General features: G+C 36.2%; 1 protein-coding gene across 1 annotated transcript in view; it reads left to right on the top strand.

The window, feature by feature from the left end:
* Window positions 1-21,080, top strand: part of HMCN1 (hemicentin 1) — a 522,545-nt gene that overhangs the window by 413,730 nt on the left and 87,735 nt on the right. The window contains exons 81-87 of the mRNA XM_033853373.2: window positions 333-602; window positions 8,775-8,965; window positions 12,965-13,178; window positions 14,319-14,453; window positions 14,857-15,047; window positions 16,615-16,696; window positions 20,616-20,885. Coding sequence (XP_033709264.1) covers window positions 333-602; window positions 8,775-8,965; window positions 12,965-13,178; window positions 14,319-14,453; window positions 14,857-15,047; window positions 16,615-16,696; window positions 20,616-20,885 — 1,353 coding nt within the window. The remainder of the gene's footprint in view (window positions 1-332; window positions 603-8,774; window positions 8,966-12,964; window positions 13,179-14,318; window positions 14,454-14,856; window positions 15,048-16,614; window positions 16,697-20,615; window positions 20,886-21,080) is intronic.

The following is a 21,080-nucleotide window of genomic DNA, read 5'->3' as shown; positions in this document are numbered from 1 at the left end:
GAATCACAATACATGTATGTTAAAGAAAATACCTCTGTCAACACAGTCTAAGTTTTCTGGACATGAAATCCCTCATGAGTACATGTTTATATCCTTATTTAAAATTGATTATCATTTATATTTGTTAACTAGATAGAGAATAATTTTCTACAATGGGGTCAATGAATTTTCCTTTCCAACGCAAACAAGCTATAGCCATCCTTTGGTGATGATGTGGTAAAGTCAGGGCTTTGTTTCTTGTCAATGTGACTTCACTTTGCTAGAGTAATACTGTAGTGTGTAAATGGTACATTCCTGCTTTTAAGGTAACATTCAAACCTTGTATCTTTTAGTTCCTCCAGTCATTAGCCCCCATCCTAAGGAATATATCATTGCTGTGGATAAGCCCATCATGCTACCCTGTGAGGCAGATGGCCTCCCACCACCTGACATTACGTGGCATAAAGATGGGCATGTAATTATGGAATCAATCCGCCAGCACATCCTCAGCTCTGGAGCTCTGCAAATAGCATTTGCTCAGCCTGGTGATGCTGGCCAGTACACGTGCACAGCAGCTAATGTGGCAGGATCAAGCAGCACGAGCACCAAGCTCACTGTCCATGGTAGGTTGTTTAGCATAAATCATTTTTAGTGTGCTACATGACCATGGCAAAGAAAAAAAACACCAGAAAAAAAATACGATGAAAATCAAAACAATGTAAAACAGTAATGAAGAGCGGAGTGTGTGTGTTCATGTGGTATGTAGGTACACTTGCCCTTCAAATATGTTTTTGGTAGGCTATGTTTATTCGTGTGTGCACATATGTGTGTGACAAAGAGAGATTTTATTAATAAAGCCAGGATAATTAATGTGTTGCCAGTCCCCTCATAATGTGATTATTGGGATCTTTAATTTCGCTTATGAGGAGTCCATTTGTTTTGTTATTCTTATGCTTTACTTTTCAAGTTGCAAGTCATCTTGGCTCAAAACTAATCACCATGTGACCTACATTATAAATGTAATGTGAGTCTAATGAGAATTGGAGATCTATTTGATTCATTATTTTAAAGTATGTAGCAAAATATTTACAGGTATATTTGAATAATAGAAAAAATACCATTTTTTCCTTTGCATTCAGACAACTAACAAAATACCTAAAGATCAGCATTGAAATATTTTAGTTGTTATTTTGTTATTTTTTTAATTGTATACTTTTAAGACTAAAGGTAGAATACCTATTAGTATCAGTGGTAAGAAACAATAAGTAAATTAAACTATTTCCAACTACTATTTTCAGAGGTAACTCTTGTTTAATGATGAGTTTCTACTTTTTCCCTTTTTAAAAAATGTGTGAAAGCTGTTTTTTATCTTTCAGGTGTATTTGAATTTTCTACAGTTTTATACCTGCGCTCAGTTAATATAATTGAACTAATTAATACACATTAGTCCTTTAGTTTCAAGTAAATAATATTCCTTCTTTCAAGTGTTCATAGAAAATTTACCAAAATTGACCATATACTAAACAACAAAGAAATTGTTAATAATAATTTAAAAGTATAGGCCACAATTCCTGCCCACAATGCAATAAAGCTAGTAATGAACTTTTAATGCCAAAACCCCAACCCCAGCCACATTAAAAAATACCATTCTAGTCAACAAGTAGGTCAAAGAGTATGGTTTTCAGATTATTTAGGAAATAATAAAAATAAGGACACCACATATCAAAATGTATGGTGTGTGGCCAAACTATAATCAAATATAAAGTCACAGCCTTAAAATTTTCATTTTGAAAAAGAATGAATTTAAGTAAATGTACTAATGCCGCAACTGTGTAACCATTAGAAGAGTTGAAGTATAAACTCCAAGGAAACCAGGATAAAGGAGATAATAAAAATATAGCATACATTAATGAAAAATGAATATTTGTGACATACCATTCAGCAAAATAGATTTTTGATTTTCTGTATTACCTATTGTTTATGCATATAATCATTCACATAATCTTTGTATATTTACTCATGATAAAAAAATAATTTTTGCTGAAACCAATTGTTCTAAAAAATGTCATTAAGATTGATCCATTTCTCAGCAATGTATTTGAATAATTCCAAAATTTATTGTTTTGTGGGAAGTGTATTTTTACTTTTTTGTTTTTTTCTTATTAGTCATCCATTTCATACACATCAGTGTATACATGTCAATCCCAATCGCCCAATTCATCACACCACCACCACCACCACCCCGCAGGTTTCCTCCCTTGATGTCCATACGATTTTTTTCTCTACTTCTGTGTCTCAATTTCTGCTCTGCAAACTGGTTCATCTGTTCCATTTTCTAGGTTCCACATATATGCGTTAATATACGATATTTGTTTTTCTCTTTCTGACTTACTTCACTCTGTATGACAGTCTCTAGATGCATCCACGTCTCTACAAATGACCCAATTTTGTTCCTTTTTATGGCTGAGTAATATCCCATTGTATATATATACCACATCTTGTTTATCCATTCGTCTGTCGATGGGCATTTAGGTTGCTTCTATGACCTGGCTATTTTAAATAGTGCTGCAGTGAACATTGGGGTGCATGTGTCTTTCTGAATTATGGTTTTCTCTGGGTATATGCCCAGTAGTGGGATTGCTGGGTCATGCGGTAATTCTACTTTTAGTTCTTTAAGGAACCTCCATACTGTTCTCCATAGTGGCTGTATGAATTTACATTCCCACCAAGAGTGCAAGAGGGTTCCCTTTTCTCCACACCCTCTCCATCATTCGTTGTTTGTAGATTTTTGATGATGCCCATTGTAAATTGTGCGAGGGGGTGCCTCACTGTAGTTTTGATTTGCATTTCTCTAATAATTAGTGATGTTGAGCAGCTTTTCATGTGCTTCTTGACCATCTGTATGTCTTCTTTGGAGAAATGTCTATTTAGGTCTTCTGCCCATTTTTGTTTTGGGTTGTTTGTATTTTTAATATTGAGCTGCATGAGCTATTTATATATTTTGGAGATTAATCCTTTGTCCGATGATTCATTTACAAATATTTTTGTCCCCTACTGAGGGTTGTCGTTTCATCTTGTTTATGGTTTCCTTTGCAGTGCAAAAGCTTTGAAGTTTCATTGGGTCCCATTTGTTTATTTTTGTTTTTATTTCCATTACTCTAGGAGTTGGATCAAAAAATATCTTGCTGTGATTTATGTCAGAGTGTTCTTCCTATGTTTTCCTCAAAGAGTTTTATAGTGTCCGGTGTTACATTTAGGTCTCTAATCCATTTTGAGTTTATTTTTGTGTATGGTGTTAGGGAGTGTTCTAATTTCATTCTTTTATATTAGCTGTCCAGTTTTCCCAGCACCACTTATTGAAGGGACCGTCTCTTCTCCATTGTGTATCCTTGCCTCTTTTGTGATAGGTTAGTTGACCATAGGTGCGTGGGTTTATTTCTGGGCTTTCTATCCTGTTCCATTGATCTATATTTCTGTTTTTGTGCCAGTACCATACTGTCTAGGTTACTGTAGCTCTGTAGTATAGTCTGAAGTCAGGGAGTCTGATTCCTCCAGCTCCGTTTTTTTCCCTCAAATCTGCTTTGGCTATTTGCAGTCTTTTGTGTCTCCATACAAATTTAAAGATTTTTTTGTTCTACTTCTGTAAAAAATGCCATTGGTAATTTGATAGGGATTGCATTGATTCTGTAGTTTGCTTTTGGTAATACATTCATTTTCACAATATTGATTCTTCCAATCCAAGAACATGGTATATCTCTCCATCTGTTGGTATCATCTTTAATTTCTTTCATCAGTGTCTTATAGTTTTCTGCAAACAGGTCTTTTGTCTGCCTAGGTAGGTTTCTTCCTAGGTATTTTATTCTTTTGGTTCCAATGGTAAATAGGAGTGTTACCTTAATATCTCTTTCAGATTTTTCATCATTAGTGTATAAGAATGCAAGAGATTTCTGTGCATTAATTTTGTATCGTGCAACTTCACCAAATTCATTGATTAGCTCTAGTAGTTTTCTGGTGGCATCTTTAGGATTCTCTATGTATAGTATCATGTCATCTGCAAACAGTGACAATTTTGCTTCTTCTTTTACAGCTTGTATTCCTTTTATTTCTTTTTCTTCTCTGATTGCCATAGCTATCCAAAACTATATTGAATAATAGTGGTGAGACTGGACATCCTTGTCTTATTCCTGATCTTAGATGCTATGCTTTCAGTTTTTCACCATTGAGAATGATGTTTGCTCTGGGTTTGTTGTATATGGCCTTTATTATGTTGAAGTAGCTTCCCTCTATGCCCACTTTCTGGAGAGTTTTTATCATAAATCGCTGTTGAATTTTGTCAAAAGCTTTTTCTGCATCTATTGAGATGATCATATGGTTTTTATTCTTCAATTTGTTAATGTGGTGTATCACATTGATTTGCATATATTGAAGAATCACTGCATCTCTCGGATAATCTCACTTAATCATGGTGTATGATCCTTTTAATGTGTCGTTGGATTCTGTTTGCTAGTATTTTGTTGAGGATTTTTGCATTTATATTCATCAGTGATATTGGTCTGTAATTTTCTATTTTGTAGTGTCTTTGTTTGGTTTTGGTATCAGGGTGATGGTGGCCTCACAGAATGAGTTTGGGAGTGTTCCTTCCTCTGCAATTTTTTGGAAGAGTTTGAGAAGGATGGGTGTTAGCTCTTCTCTAAAAGGATGGGTGTTAGCTCTTCTCTAAATTCTTCTAGAATTCACCTGTGAAGCCATCTGATCCTGGACTTTTGTTTCTTGGAAGAATTTTAATCACAGTTTCAATTTCATTACTTGGGTTGGTCTGTTCATATTTTCTATTTCTTCCTGATTCAGTCTTGGACGTTATACCTTTCTAAGATTTTGTCCATTTCTTCCAGGTTGTCCATTTTATTGGCATAGAGTTGCTTGTAGTAGTCTCTTAGTATGCTTTGTATTTCTGTGGTGTCTGTTGTAACTTCTCCTTTTTCATTTCTAATTTTATTGATTTGAGTCCTCTCCCTCTTTTTCTTGATGAGTCTGGGTAATGGTTTATCAATTTTGTTTATCTTCTCGAAGAACCAGCTTTTAGTTTTATTGATCTTTGCTATTGTTTTCTTTGCTTCTATTTCATTTATTTCTGATCTGATCTTTATGATTTCTTTCCTTCTGCTAACTTTGGGTTTTGTTTGTTCTTCTTTCTCTAGGTCCTTTAGGTGTAAGGTTACATTGTTTATTTGAGATGTTTCTTGTTTCTTGAGGTAGGCTTGTATAGCTATAAACTTCCCTCTTAGAACTGCTTTTGCTGCATCTCATAGGTTTTGGATCGTCATGTTTTCACTGTCATTTGTCTGTAGGCATTTTTTGATTTCCTCTTTGATTTCTTCAGTGATCTCTTGGTTATTTAGTAATGTATTGTTTAGCCTCCATGTGTTTCTGTTTTTTACATTTTTTTTCCCTGTAATTGATTTCAAATCTCATAGTGTTGTGGTCAGAAGAGATGCTTGATATGATTTCAATTTTCTTAAATTTACTGAGGCTTTATTTGTGACCCAAGATGTGATCTATCCTGGAGAATATTCTATGCGCACTTGAGAAGAAAGTGTAGTCTACTGTTTTTGGATGGAAAGTCCTATGAATATCAGTTAAATCTATCTGGTCTATTGTGTCATTTAAAGCTTCTGTTTCCTTATTAATTATCTGTTCAGATGATCTGTCCATTGGTGTAAATGTAAAAAGTGTAAAAAAGTGTAAAAAATGTAAAAAGTCCCCCACTGTTATTGTGTTACTGTTGATACCCTTTTTTAGAGCTGTTTGCATTTGCCTTATGTATTGAGGTGCTCCTATGTTGGGTGCATATATATTTATAATTGTTATATCTTCTTCTTGGATTGATCCCTTGATCATTATGTAGTGTCCTTCCTTGTCTCTTGTAACATTCTTTATTTTAAAGTCTGTTTTATCTGATATGAGAATTGCTACTCCAGCTTTCTTTTGATTTCCATTTGCATGGAATACGTTTTCCCTTCCCCTCACTTTCAGTCTGTATGTGTCCCTAGGTCTGAAGTGCGTCTCTTGTAGACAGCATATATATGGGTCTTGTTTTTGTATCCATTCAGCAAGCCTGTGTCTTTTGGTTGGAGCACTTAATCCATTCACTTTTAAGGAAATTATTGATATGTATGTTCCTATTGCCATTTTTTTAATTGTTTTGGGTTTGTGTTTGTAGATCCTTTTCTTCTCTTGTGTTTCCCACTTAGAGAGGTTCCTTTAGCATTTGTTGTAGAGCTGGTTTGGTGGTGTGAATTCTCTTAGTTCTTGCTTGTCTGTAAAGCTTTTGATTTCTCCATCGAATCTAAATGAGATCCTTGCCGGGTAGAGTAATCTTGGTTCTGGTTCTTCCCTTTCATCACTTTAAGTATATCATGCCAGCCCCTTCTGGCTTGTAGAGTTTCTGCTGAGAAATCAGCTGTTAACTTTATGGGAGTTCCCTTGTATGTTATTTGTCATTTTTCCCTTGCTGCTTTCAATAATTTTTCTTTGTCTTTAATTTTTGCCAATTTGATTACTATGTGTCTCAGCGTATTTCTCCTTGGGTTTATCCTGTGTGGCACTCTCTGCGCTTCCTGGACTTGGGTGGCTATTTCCTTTCCCATGTTGGGGAAATTTTCAACTATAATCTCTTGAAATATTTTCTCGGGTCCTTTCTCTTTCTCTTCTCCTTTTGGGACCCCTATAATGCGAATGTTGTTGCATTTAATGTTATCCCAGAGGTCTCTTAGGCTGTCTTCAGTTGTTTTCATTCTTTTTTCTTTACTGTGTTCAGCAGCAGTGAATTCCACCATTCTGTCTTCCAGGTCACTTATCCGTTCTTCTGCCTCAGTTATTCTGCTATTGATTCCTTCTAGTATAGCTTTCATTTCAGTTATTGTATTGTTCATCTGTGTTTGTTTGTTCTTTAATTCTTCTAGGTCTTTGTTAAACATTTCTTTCATCTTCTTGATCTTTGCCTCCATTCTTTTTCCAAGGTCCTGGATCATCTTCACTATCATTATTCTGAATTCTTTTTCTGGAAGATTGCCTGTCTCCATTTCAGTTAGTTGTTTTTCTGCGGTTTTATCTTGTTCCTTCATCTGGTACATAGCCCTCTGCCTTTTCATCTATCTTTCTGTGAATGTGGTTTTTGATCCACAGGCTGCAGGATTGTAATTCTTCTTGCTTCTGCTGTCTGCCCTCTTGTGGATGAGGCTATCTAAGAGGCTTGTGGAAGTTTCCTGATGGGAGGGACTGGTGGTTGATAGAGCTCAATAAATCTTTAATCTGCTTGTCTGCTGATGGGTGGGGCTGGGTTCCCTCCCTGTTGGTTGTTTGGCCTGAGACGACCCAACACTGGAGCCTATCCGGGCTCTTTGGTGGGGCTTATGGCAGACTCTGGGAGGGCTCACGCCAAGGAATACTTCCCACAACTTCTGCTGCCAGTGTCCTTGTCCCTTGGTGAGCCACAGCTGCCCCCCACCTCTACAGGAGACCCTCCACCACTAGCAGGTAGGTCTGGTTCAGTCTCCTATGGGGCCACTGCTCCTTCCCCTGGGTCCCGGTGCGCACACTACTTTGTGTGTGCCCTCCAAGAGTGGAGTCTCTGTTTCCCCCAGTCCTGTCAAAGTCCTGCAATCAAATCTCACTAGCCTTCACAGTCTGATTCTCTAGGAATTCCTCCTCCCGTTCCCGGACCCCCAGGTTGGTAAGCCTGACATGGGACTCAGAACCTTCACTCCAGTAGGTGGACTTCTGTGGTATAGTTGTTCTCCAGTTTGTGAGTCACCCACCCAGCGGTTATGGAATTTGATTTTATTGTGATAGCGCCCTGCCTGCCGTCTCATTTCAGCTTCTCCTTTGTCTTTGCATGTGGGGTATCTTTTCTGGTGAGTTCCCATGTCTTCCTGTCAGTGATTGTTCAGCAATTAGTTGTGATTCCAGTGCTCTTGCAAGAGGGAGTGAGCACACGTCCTTCTACTTTGCCTTCTTGAACCAATCTCTATTTTTACTTTTTGAGCCAAGTATTCTTAATATTTTTATGCCTTTCTTTTAGAAGTGAATATCTTAGTTCCAAGTTCACTAAAGTATTTGTTAGTACCCTGAAATAGTCAATTGTCCTTTCTATATTGCCTAAATTCTATTTCAAAAAAATTTGAGGCAAAGGCAGTATTTGCACAGAATTATGAAATCACTGTAAAAATTTCTGTGACAGTATAAAAACTGAATTAAATGTCTTTTCTGGTTTTACTTGCATTTGTTGTAACACATGTGAAATATTGCAATAAGTAGTTTTTTCTTTAGCACTATGTGATATTTAATATGGGGTGAGTATTTTGCAGTGTTTTTAACTAGGGACTTTTATTAGTCTATCCTCACAATATCTCTGTGATACAAATCTAGCAATTATACAACTATAGAAGCATTTTTGGTTTTAGTTGCTCTTGTTTATTTTACCTCACTGCAATAAGCAAAAGAAACTCAAGTAAGGAAAAGTCAGGAAGTCAAATAAAATCTAAATATTTCTCACCAGTTCTGTCATTTTTTCAGAAATTGATATTCAACAAGTACAGATGCATTAGAATTCTTGCTAGCATCAAAAATATGGATTGCTTTCATAGTAAGAAACAAGTAAACGGCTTGATAAATTTTGTTAGTATTTCTAGCAAGTTACCCTCAAGAAAGTCTATTGTGTGTTAATTTTCAGTGTGAATAAAGATATTATTGAATTCAACATCCTGAATATCTATCATTTTTTAAACTCTTCATAGTACCACCTAGAATTCAAAGTACAGAAGTACATTACACCGTCAATGAGAATTCACAAGCCGTTCTTCCATGCGTGGCTGATGGAATCCCCACACCAGCGATTAACTGGAAAAAAGACAATGTTCTTTTGGCTAACTTGTTAGGAAAACACACTGTCGAACCCTATGGGGAGCTCATTCTGGAAAATGTTGTGGTAAGTTTAATAGACACGAATAGATACATTAAGCCAGATTATTAATTCACCTTTTTACATTTAGTGACTTAGCTCAGAAATGTATTTTTTAATAATGAAAGGAAAGAAAGTACTCTTATAAATTCAGGTCAAAGAATTAATTTTACACATATTTCATTTTATGTCCCCGAGAATAGTATTTAGCAGATCGTGAGAACTCATAAGTGGCCTCCTTCTAAAATTATTTTATTTTTGTGGAAATCTGTGTTTATCAGGAAAAATTCTAAGCCTCTGTTATATTCCATGTTTGTAACGATGCATGAGGATGGTTAGAAGAGTAGAGATGTAAGAATGTCTGATGTATTATTAAGCAAATACAAAAAGGAGGCTTTTTGCTCTTTTCAGGTTTTTAAATAACTCTTAGTCTTAGGGATCAGTGCAAGCTGGGGTTTTTGAATATTCTTAGGTGGTACGTCGCCAGTCTGCAAAATTGTAGCTATGGGAAGCATCTCAGTTTTTCAGTGTGAGCCCACTTGAAGAGGAATCTGTATCTATGCATACCACATGACTTTTTAAAAAATTATCATGTGGTTTGAGAGTATCAACACTTGGCACTAAATATTAAACATGATTAAAATGTGAATCACTTTCAGAGCTTTATTCCTATCTTATTCCTTTTCATTACCCTTCAAAGTGCCTAAATTTCATTACAAAGTCTTCATAGAATTAAATTTGAACAAATTAAAATGATAAATTGATCACATTCACTTCACAGTATAATTTCAGCCTTTAGCCAGACTCCTGGAATTACCAGATAAATAGCTCTAGTGATAGGTTAGCTCTGTCTCATGTGCTAGTAGAAAGTGTATTTTTTCAAATCTAAGTTTCCATCAATTCTAAGATGCACCAATATTTTATGTGCCACTAAGACAAAAATATATAGTCAAGTAAACTAGAGAAGATCATCAATTTTTAAGTTGTATCCCAAATTCAGAGATATTAAAAGTTAAAAGTATGAATTTTAGAATTGATAAAATAAAGATAAATTTGTGTACTTGTTTGTTTGCTTAAGCTGGTAAATATCTCCAGTAGGGATTACTCCCAGGTTCAAGAATGTTGAATTAGGCCCCTTAATCACTCTTAGACCTGAAGAAATTAAGTAAGAAAAGTTTAGACTTTTAGTGAGACAGTGACTCAGATACATTAAGAAATATATCAACAATAAGGTAGCTTATAAAAACTGGATGAAGGACACAAATGATAAGAAGTCTATTTGTGAATAATATGTGCAAACCAGATTTTCAAAAGCTTTACTTCCATAAAATCCTTGATTTTAAACTTAAGTTGTTATAACCTGGGAATTTTAAGAATAGCTAAGTGGTGTCAGAGTAGGGAGACCTTTACATGGAATATGATTTATTCCTGTTTGCCTTTAAAAAAATGAGTATACAACCAACCAAATTTAGATTATATCTATAATGAGTAATTACAGTTTTTATGCTGCATTTCCAATCAGTTTTTTGATGCTTCAGTGCAAAAATATATATTCTTAAACTTTTTGAAAAGAAGAAAAAGTCTGTAATATGGACCTTAACGCAGTCAGAAGCATTCAGTCATTAATTCAACAAATATTTATTTATCAGTGTGATCAACACTGATTTAGGCACTGGGAATAAATACATCAGGGAACAAAAGAATCAAAGATCCTTGCCCTCGTGGAGTTTATTTCTAGAGGAGGGAGATAGACAATAACAAATAAAAATAAACAATGTATTGTTTCATACCAGTTGCCAAAAGAAAACAACTGGTATGAAAAATAAAAGAAGAGCAGGGTAAAGGGGATCAGAAGTTGGAGGAGTACAGGTTACATTTTTTTTTTTTTTTTTGCGGTACGCGGGCCTCTCACTGTTGTGGCCTCTCCCGTTGCGGAGCCGCGCAGGCTCAGCGGCCATGGCTCACGGGCTGAGCCGCTCCGCGGCATGTGGGATCTGCCCTGACCCGGGCACGAACCCGTGTCCCCTGCATCGGCAGGCAGACTCTCAACCACTGCGCCGCCAGGGAAGCCCCAGGTTACATTTTTAAATAGCATAGTCAGAGTAAATGTCCTTTGGGAAGGAGACATTTTGAGCAAAATTTGAAGGAAGTGAGTTAGCTAAGCAAATATCTGGAAGAGGAGCATCCCAGGCAGAGAAAACTGGGATGCTCTTCCCCCACATTTTAGCAGCAAAGAAATTAAGGTGGGTGCAAAGAACGTGAGAATGTAAGGTAGGAACATGTCTGATGTATTTGAGAAACAGAAGGCCAGTGAAAGCAAAGAAGAAAAAGAATGAAAAGAGAGAGAAAGAAGTCAGAGAAAAATGAAAGCCAGATACAGGTAGTGTCTTGCAGGTCATAACAATTTTGCATTTTACTCTGAGTAAAATCAGAATCCATTACAGGTTTTGAGCAGGGGAACAATGTGGTCTGCCTTATGTTTTTGCAACATTGCATTGGCTCCTCCTCCCCCTTCCCTCCCCCCACCCCTCTTCCTCCTCCTCCTATTCCATGAGAATATACGGTAGGAAGGCAAGGATAGAAACAGAAGAGACCAGTTGGGAAGATGGTCTGGAGGCAGAGGAGAGATTATAGGACTCAAAGCTGAACATTAGGTCAATCCACGTCTCTGACCCAATTTCATTCCTTTTTATGGCTGAGTAATATTCCATTGTATATATGTACCACATCTTCTTTATCCAGATACTGTGTGTAAAATGGACAACTGATGGGAACATGCTGTACAGCACAGGGAACACACCTAGTGCACTGTGGTAACCTAAATGGGAGGGAGGTCCAAAAGGGAGGGGATATCTGTATGCATATGGCTGATTCATTTTGTTGTGCAGTTGAGGCTAACACAGAATTGTAAAGCAACCGTACTCCAATAAAAATTAATTAAAAAAAAAAAGCTGAACATTAGCAGAGAAGGGGTGAGAGGTGATTGGATTTTGCACATACTTTGAAGCTAGGATTTCCTAGCTAGATTGCAAGTAGAGTCTGAAAAAGAAAAGAATAAAGGATAACTCAAATGTCTAAGAACAAAGGCATGAACAACTGGAAGAACAAAGTAGCCATCAGCTGAGATGGTGTGAAGGCTGCAGATAGAACAGGAAGGGGAAATGGGGAGTTCAGTTTTGGACATGAGTTTGAGATGTCTTTTAGACATCTAAGCAGAGAGTTGGAATGAAAAGTTCAATGTAGTTGGAATTTGGAAGAAAGATCTGGGCTGGACATCGTGTTACTCATCAGTAGATAGATGATATTTAAAGCCATAAGACTGGATGAGATCACCAAAGAGGTGAGTGCAGATACAGAAGAAAAGAGAACTAAGTCTGAGCCCTCTCACGTACCAACATAAAGACATTAATGTGGAGGGGAAGCCAGCAAAAGGAGATGGAAAAGGAGCAACCAGTGAAGTAGGAAGGAAACTAGGGGAATGGGGTATCCTGGAAGCCAAGTGAAGACATGGTTTTAAAAAGAAGGAAGCCAGAATTGTGTCAAATGCTGCCAATACATCTAATAAAGTGAGGGCCAAGAGCTGGATTTAGCAGGTGAAGTTTTGGAATTGCAGGTGTTATTGCCCTTACTCTTGCCATTTCCTTTGATAATTTTGGTGGACTGTGGTGCCACATTACCCAGAGAGCCAACTATGCTGTGAAGATTCTAACAGCCTTTGGGACTATTTGCTCTTTATTTGTACATTGCAGTACAGCAGTTGATGTTTAATAAACTTTAAAGTTTTCTGAGATCTTATTATTATAAATTCTATAGTTCTATAAGGTATGGGCTTTTGTTTAAATTCTTATACATTTTAAATTATGTCATTTAAAAGCTAGCCAGATGGTTCAGACTACAAGATGGAAATTTAAACTGTCTTTAAAGAAGAGTGCTCCTTTGGGAACCAAGCTATGTAACTTTATGTATTATATGTAGTATAATGCAAGATTATGTAATTTTAAGCCGTATGATTTTTCTTTCTTTAAGCCAGAGGATTCTGGCACCTATACCTGCGTTGCTAACAATGCTGCAGGTGAAGACACACACACCGTCAGCCTGACTGTGCATGTTCTCCCCACTTTTACTGAACTTCCTGGAGATGTGTCATTAAATAAAGGAGAACAGCTACGATTAAACTGTAAAGCAACTGGTATTCCATTGCCCAAGTTAACATGGACCTTCAATAACAATATTATCCCAGGTTGGTAATTTAATTCTTAAGAAGTGAATAGTACACCCATAGAGAACTCAAAACCAATCTCCATTTTTTTTTAAAGCCCAGGAGCCCTCATCCCTGGGAGGACAAGTGTCTCTATTTGTTAGACTTTATGACCAGCATAAAGATATTGTCTGTAAAGAGAAATTGTTGCATCCCAAAATTGAGTTCTGAAGTACTGCATTTACAAATGCCTTGCTGGAAAATTAGTAATAAGCTTGAGTTTTCTCTGCTATAAAGATTTATGTTAATCACTAGAATTCACCAACTGTATCACCTTAACAATAATAGTATATCTTACTAAAGAAAAATAAACTCTAAAAAACTTAATCAGTACTCTTTTCTGAAGGCGTAGTACTAACTTAGCTATTTCAATTTTTAAAGCTTAATTTTCCACATAATATTCAGCAGTATGAAACTTTAAAATATAATTTGAATGGGAGAGAACATGCAAGGTAAACATACTTAACATAATCAGATATTGGCTGGTCTAATCAAAATCTTATTTAGTATTGATTATTTTAGGATTAGCATGTTTATCTTATACTCTATTCCAAGTATTGTAAATACCTTTTTAAATATTTATATCATCATCACCTATGGAGAAGTTCAAATTATTACAAAATTAATCTTGTTGTTATTATTTATTACCTAACTAGCGTACATTTTCATGATTTCCCCTCTGAGCTGCCAGGTCAGTTGAATTATATTTTGATGTAAATTGTTTGGGAGGAAAAGTGGTGTGAGAAATGAAATGGAAAATGTCATATTTCTGAATGAAAGATTTTTTGAAACCCAGAGAGACTGTGAGCCAGCTTTAGGCAACCCTTTTGAGATGAAAGGTGTACTTCAAATCGAAAATTAATTTTGAAAGATGTTTGTTTTCATTCTCTTCTCCTGTTCCTTCTTTTTTTTTTCATTCTTCAAACAAGTGTCTAGAGACACAGCAAATAGCTCAGGAAGAAATCCCTGGAAAAGGCTCTCTCCTCCAGTGTCATAATGAGATCTCTTTGGTTCAGTTGCTAACCAATTCATAAATCTAACCTGCAAAATATTGAGCTGTACTGATTATTTTCCTAGGTTACTGAGAGGCATTTATGTTGCTTTCTACCTTGTTTCCTTCAGCCCACTTTGACAGTGTAAATGGACACAGTGAACTTGTTATTGAAAGGATGTCAAAAGAAGATTCGGGTACTTACGTGTGCACTGCAGAGAATAGCGTTGGTTTTGTGAAGGCAATTGGATTTGTTTATGTGAAAGGTAGATAAAAAGTCTTCTATTTTAAATTTATTTATGATGAATGGTTTGTGTTTTGCCTCCTTATTGTATAGTAATACAATATAACTTCAATTTATTAATCCATTTAGTCTTATTTCACAGATATGCAAATTCATGACATAAAAAAAATTATGAACATTCAACTCAAAAGTAGGTAAGCAGTATGTAAAGAGATCATTTGGCACAAAATGGTATCATCCACTTAGGTTATTGAAATGGACAAAATTATCTCATTGATTAGCATGAGCAATTAATTCTGGAAGATCCATGGGGCTCAAAAGTGGCTTTTCCCCTCTTCACTAAATTATCTTTTAAATAGATCAGAATCACAAAGAAATTACTGGAGCTTCCTTTTTCTTATACTCATCTTTTGTTATTTCCCCAGAACCTCCAGTCTTCAAAGGTGATTACCCTTCTAACTGGATTGAACCACTTGGTGGTAATGCAATCCTGAATTGTGAGGTGAAAGGTGATCCCGCTCCAACTATCCAGTGGAACAGAAGGGGGATGGATATTGAAATTAGCCACAGAATTCGGCAACTTGGAAACGGCTCCCTGGCCATTTATGGCACTATAGTAAGTCACACTGGAATTGTCAGTATGCACTTTAGCTGTCACAATCAATGCCTCTCTATAGGTGCCATGGATGGGAAAAGTTTCTCATGCATTCCTATTTTAATCATAAAATCTGAGTCAATGGGTTCTTTTAAAAAACTGAAACAATGGTTCAAATTGATGATTTTTAGCCCTTCAAAGAAGTACAAGCAACAAAATAATTTTGCTGCTTTGTTCTCCATCATTGACCTATTGTTCAGCATCAGTAGATAACTTCCTCAAATCTGTTTTAGAATGCGGAAATTGAAGAATTACAACATTGTAAATTACAAATAAATGTTAGATTTCATCACCAAGTCGATAACTATATTAGGCTGTCCAAAAGTTTCAGTAATTCAGACAGTGATTAGTACTTTCAGTTATTCTAATTTGGGGGTCAAGTGAATGAGATATTTTATCTGAAAAATTCTTAACTAGACTAAATGAGGGTAATTTGTTAACCTACTGTTGAATTAGTTAATTAGTATATACTATCTAATCACCTGCTCCAATGGGCCACTCTCAGTCTTTTCTTCTCCTTGGCTTTATTTCAACCTTAGATGTTATTGATCGTCCCTTCAATTTTGAGATGATTTCTACCTCTAGCTACACGAATGAGTCTCAGGCTTCTTCATTACTGCTTTACCCCCCTTTTCCTCTACACAAACATTACTACTTCTGAAGTCCTTGGTACTTCTTCTAATATCAATATTAATACTAATACTAATTTTTTTCCACCATACAATTTCAGATTCCTAACCCTGTACCTTCAACCCTGAAACTCTTTCAGGTTCCATTCACAGTTTCCTACTAGAAATCTCTATTTGGATAATGCATTGATACCCTGATTAAACACCTAAATCATCTGTCTCTCTCCTCCCACCCTCCTCCACTTCCTTCAATTCAGTTCCTCTTAACTGACTTACTCTTTCTATTAACAAGACCAGAATTCTTCTGTTCACAAGACCTTAGCAAAATCTGTGTCTCTAGTCATCAAATCTAAACTCATGTGGTCCTTATTTTCTATAATATATTTGTATAAATTTGTGACTACATTCTGTGATTTGTCATCATTAATAATTAGTTCCTCACTTTCTTTCCTACATTTCAAGCTTTCTAAATGGAGGCTAAGCTTAATGTTTTTTTTTAACAACCCCCATGAGAAAGAACTAGATATTCGTTGATTTGTTCTGATTATTTAATGCTTTTTAAGCTATCTATAAGAATAGTGTTGGCATTTTTCTTTAATAAGATAATTTTGGATAAATGATTGTAAAAAATGTGATTTTCTGCTTAGGTTTCCTGCCAGTTAGTGTCCCCTGAGAGCAATGATAGGTTGTTCAGAAAAAAATTAAGCTAGGAATTTCTTTCTCTTCTTTTCTTTAAAAAGAAATCTATTTATGTGGTTAAATATATGTAAGTTTTTCTATTTCCATTGAAATACCGTCTCAAAAACAAAATTGCATAGAAACAAGCATCATGGTAATAAAAAGTGATTTGCGCTGTTCTATAGGCACATATTTTTATAAAACACTGCTTATTTCCGTAGAATGAAGATGCCGGTGACTATACATGTGTAGCTACCAATGAAGCTGGGGTGGTGGAGCGCAGCATGAGCCTGACTCTGCAGAGTAAGCTGCTTAATCAAACTCTAATTAAACACTTGTTTTAAGACATGTCCATTTAATTGTTCATTTAACTTTCTAGCAGGTACATTAATGGTAGCTTTCAGAGTCTGTCTAATTTACTTTTCTGCTGCTGATGGAGCAGCTGTTACCAAGCATAAGACTGATATAATTTTGCAATATATTTTATCTAACACATGCAGCTCACACTTGCAATTGCTTGGTAGCAGAGCTTTTTGTGTTGTTTGCAATATATTCAATCGAGTACCCTTCGTATAGCTCCTCACGGTTGTTGTAATGAACTTACAAAAATATCATTTTCTGGCACTTGAAAAATAAGTGTTGAAAATAAAGACTAATGTAAGTGAACTCAAGAGTGCTCCAGCTTGGGGCTTCCCTGGTGGCGCAGGGGTTGGGAGTCCACCTGCCGATGCAGGGGACACGGGTTCGTGCCCCGGTCTGGGAAGATCCCACATGCCGCGGAGCGGCTGGGCCCGTGAGCCATGGCCGCTGAGCCTGCACGTCCGGAGCCTGCGCTCCGCAACGGGAGAGGCCACAACAGTGAGAGGCCCACGTACCGCAAAAAAAAAAGAGTGCTCCAGCTCGATTGCTGTCAATCTGCCGTGAAATAACTATGTGCTCCGAGCAGGATTATCATGTTCATGATGAAGGCCCTCAGTATAAACCATTGGAAGACAGGTTTTCATAATTAGAAAAACATGAAAGACTCCAATGGCTCCCTGGACAGTCCCCAGAACCACTTCAGGGGCTGACCCGAGAACAATGTTATTCGGTTGACAATTTAAGGAAATCAGCTTATTTTGAGACTAGGCTCAGTAATTAACAGGGTGAATTTATTTACATTTTCTTTATTCACTATTGAGAGATGCTGTAGACTAGCATTTACTAACAGCTGTTTGCCAAACTATTATATATATACCATATTTTCTTTATCCATTCATCCATTGAAAGACACACTCAGGTTGTTTGTATGTCCTGCTAAGACAATGTTTTATTAAAATACATATCTACCAAATGATAACTTTGTGGGGTGTCATTAGGAAAAAAGAGTGCCATGATTGAATAAGTCTGAGAAAAAAATAGATTAAACAAGGTTTATTCATTTATTAAATATATAAAGAGCACCTAGTATATGCCAAGCCCTGCTTAGGTGCACCAATTTCTTTACTGCAGATATTTCCAGAAATGTTAATATGCAGATGTGAGTTAGTTATAACTCAACAAGAGGAAAATATAATATTCTACATTTCCCCCAAAAAATGTTATTTCCGTGAAACCTTCCTCACCCCTTTGTTGGGTGAGTGTAGGTAGGTCATCTCATGATTAATCTCTCCTGGAAGAGTGTTCCACTGACAGTTTAAGAAAAGCTGCATTAGATTAGATTAGCTCATCTACATACTGACAATAAATTCATTGTAATAAATGAGGGATATAAAAAAGCCAAAAATATAATTTGTTTAAAATTAAGATTAAAGCACCAGAAGGAATGTCTTCATTTAGATAAAATGCTCGTATTTAACTGATCATTATGTGACTGATAGAATTAATTCAACTTTGAAAGATGTACATATGGAATTTTATTGTTGAATTAATTTATAGCCTTATGTGCAGTTGGAAATGTTCAAATGTGCAATCTAAATTAAGATTCTAAGTTTTATTTAACACTTTCTTTGGCCATAATAATATGAACAGACAAGCTCATCTATTCATTATGTTGTTATTTAGCGTTACGTGGTTAGTCTGAGGCATTTACTTTATTCAGCAACAGTTTATTGAATACATTATGTAATCTCATCACTGGGAGAGAAGGAAAAGCACCAGCCCTGAAAGTTCCTAGAGTGATGTTAATGTAAACATCAAGTAAGAAGGCAATTGTATAGGATGATGTGGGCATATATATGAATAATACACTAATAACACTCACTGAGGGATTCAAACCTCATATGAAATAATTACTTTTGTAAAAGACATGTCAGTGGTACCTTTACATAAAATACTAGCATAGTAATGTCACAATAAAACACATTTTACTTCTATTTTTGTTTTATGTTCCATCATTCCAGATACATTTCCTGGTCTATAATGTGCAGCCACTGCCTTGAATTATATGATTGCATTAACTCTCACTGAGCAAATCATTCCACCATTCAGTTCAGTCTCACTAAAACACCACTGTCATCCCGACATACTCTATCAAGAATAAGCACAATCCCCTTTGCTTACCTATTCAAACATAAACCCTTCTGATTTTCTTATAAGATTTTAACCAAATGTTTAAAACCTGCATGCTACTGCTCTCCTGGATGAATCATCCTTTCAAAACTAAACCCATCTCTATGCTATTTCCTTCTCTCCAGGGAGCCTCCTTTTTGCTATGTGTAATCTTACTCATTTTTAAAAATCCAGTCCAAGCTTCTTCTCCATGAAGTCTTTCATATTCTATCCTGACACTGTAGACCAGTATAAAGACAAACATTCTGTCAGCAGTTTTTTGCAATTCCTTTTACATTCTTTCCAACAACTTTATTTGAATAGCTATCATCCAGTATAGATACTGTTAACCTCTTCCTCCTTCTTGAAACTCCCTTTGGTTGCCAGGATACCCTTTTCTCCTGAGTTTCTTCAAGGAAGAAACTCAATTACAGGCTCATTTTCTGTCCATTTCTTAAATAATGATGTCGTAATAGTTTATGTCTTTGGATCTCTTCCTCTGATTTTAGACTCACTTCTGAAGCAATCTTATCCACTCACGAAAGACTCACAAATCTATATTTCTAGCCCATATCTCTATTCTGAGCTCTGGATATGAATATCCAACTGTGGTGTAGACATCTCCATTTGAATGTCCTACAGATATCTCAAGCTCAGCAGTTCTAAATGGATGCAAATTATCATTCCTTACTCCCTCCCAACAAATCTGTTCTATCTCCTATGTTCTGCTGGATTGCCCAAAGATATACTATATTGCCCAAATCAAAACCCTGTAGTCATCAATTCCTCCCTTTATTCCATACCATTCAATGGCTAAGTTCTATCACTCCCACCTTCTTAACAATTCTTGAATATTTTCCTTTTCCTCTTCATTTCCAGTGACATGCTTCTGTATGATCTGTTGAGTCACTATTGTTTATGCTCCCAGATTACCACAATTTTACCTATTGTATACTAAACTCTATTCTACCTATTCTATTACCAAATTCTACAGGTAAATTATAGCACAGCTCAATAATGAGTTATTTGTCTGTCTTATAAGTGGACTGTTAGCTCCTTGAGGCTAGAAATTATATCTGTGCCCCCAGCATCTAGCACAATGCCTGGCAAAAAGTAGGTTCTTCATATATGTTTATTAAAGAATGATGACCACTGGTGAAAGAATAAGTTGATAATGAATCCCTACCTCAAAAATAATGTAAGGGAAAGAACTGAATGTTCACCATGTAAAACACAGACAAAAGCAATGATAGTAACAGCAACAGTACTAATAATATTGTGTGCTTACCTTGTTAACAATAACAATAGTCCTAATAATATTGTGTGCTTACCTTGTTGAAGAGCTGTGCTTACATCATCTTAGTCGAGTCAAACAAGATCCTGTGAACTAGGGACCATTTTTAAGGACACAATGATTCAAAAAGGTAGTAAAGAGCAGAGACAAAATTTGAATCCAGAAAAGCATGACTGCAGAGCCCATGCTCTAGGCTAGACTGCTTGGGGATTTTAAATTTTTGCCATTTACTAAATAAAACATTCTATCAATAGCCATTACAACCTTAATAGTTGAGAAGCTACAGTGTATTAAAAAATCAGCCTAACTTTTTTCAAAATAATGTTACTATATAATATGGCTTAAAATGTTAATATGATTCCACAAAAACTAAGAAATACTATGTGCTTTTTTCCATAGGTCCTCCTGTTATCACTCTTGAGCCAATAGAAACTATTATTAATGCTGGTGGCAAAGTCATCTTGAATTGTCAGGCAACTGGAGAGCCTCATCCAACCATTACATGGTCCCGTCAGGGGCACTCTATCCCCTGGGATGAGCGAATTAATGTGTTGTCCAACAACTCATTATATATCACCGCCGCTCAGAAAGAAGATACATCCGAATATGAATGTGTTGCTCGAAACTTGATGGGTTCTGTCCTTGTCAGAGTGCCAGTAATAGTGCAGGGTGAGTGTGATTCGTTCACCCTGGGATATTCATGTTAAACAGCAGCTGGAGTGATCGAAATCATAAAAATCGTTAAGCATCTTAGTCCAAGTCTCCTCTACCTTTAAGATACTTCTAGATTATAGGGCTAGGACAAAAATCACATCACAAACTGAAAGGACTGAAACAATACCGATGAGAGCTGCAGAATACCAC

This window comes from Tursiops truncatus, chromosome 1 (assembly GCF_011762595.2).
Source record: "Tursiops truncatus isolate mTurTru1 chromosome 1, mTurTru1.mat.Y, whole genome shotgun sequence".
NCBI lineage: Eukaryota > Metazoa > Chordata > Mammalia > Artiodactyla > Delphinidae > Tursiops > Tursiops truncatus.
Note: the sequence above shows the minus strand (reverse complement) of the source record. Positions and strands in the feature narration are given on the sequence as shown.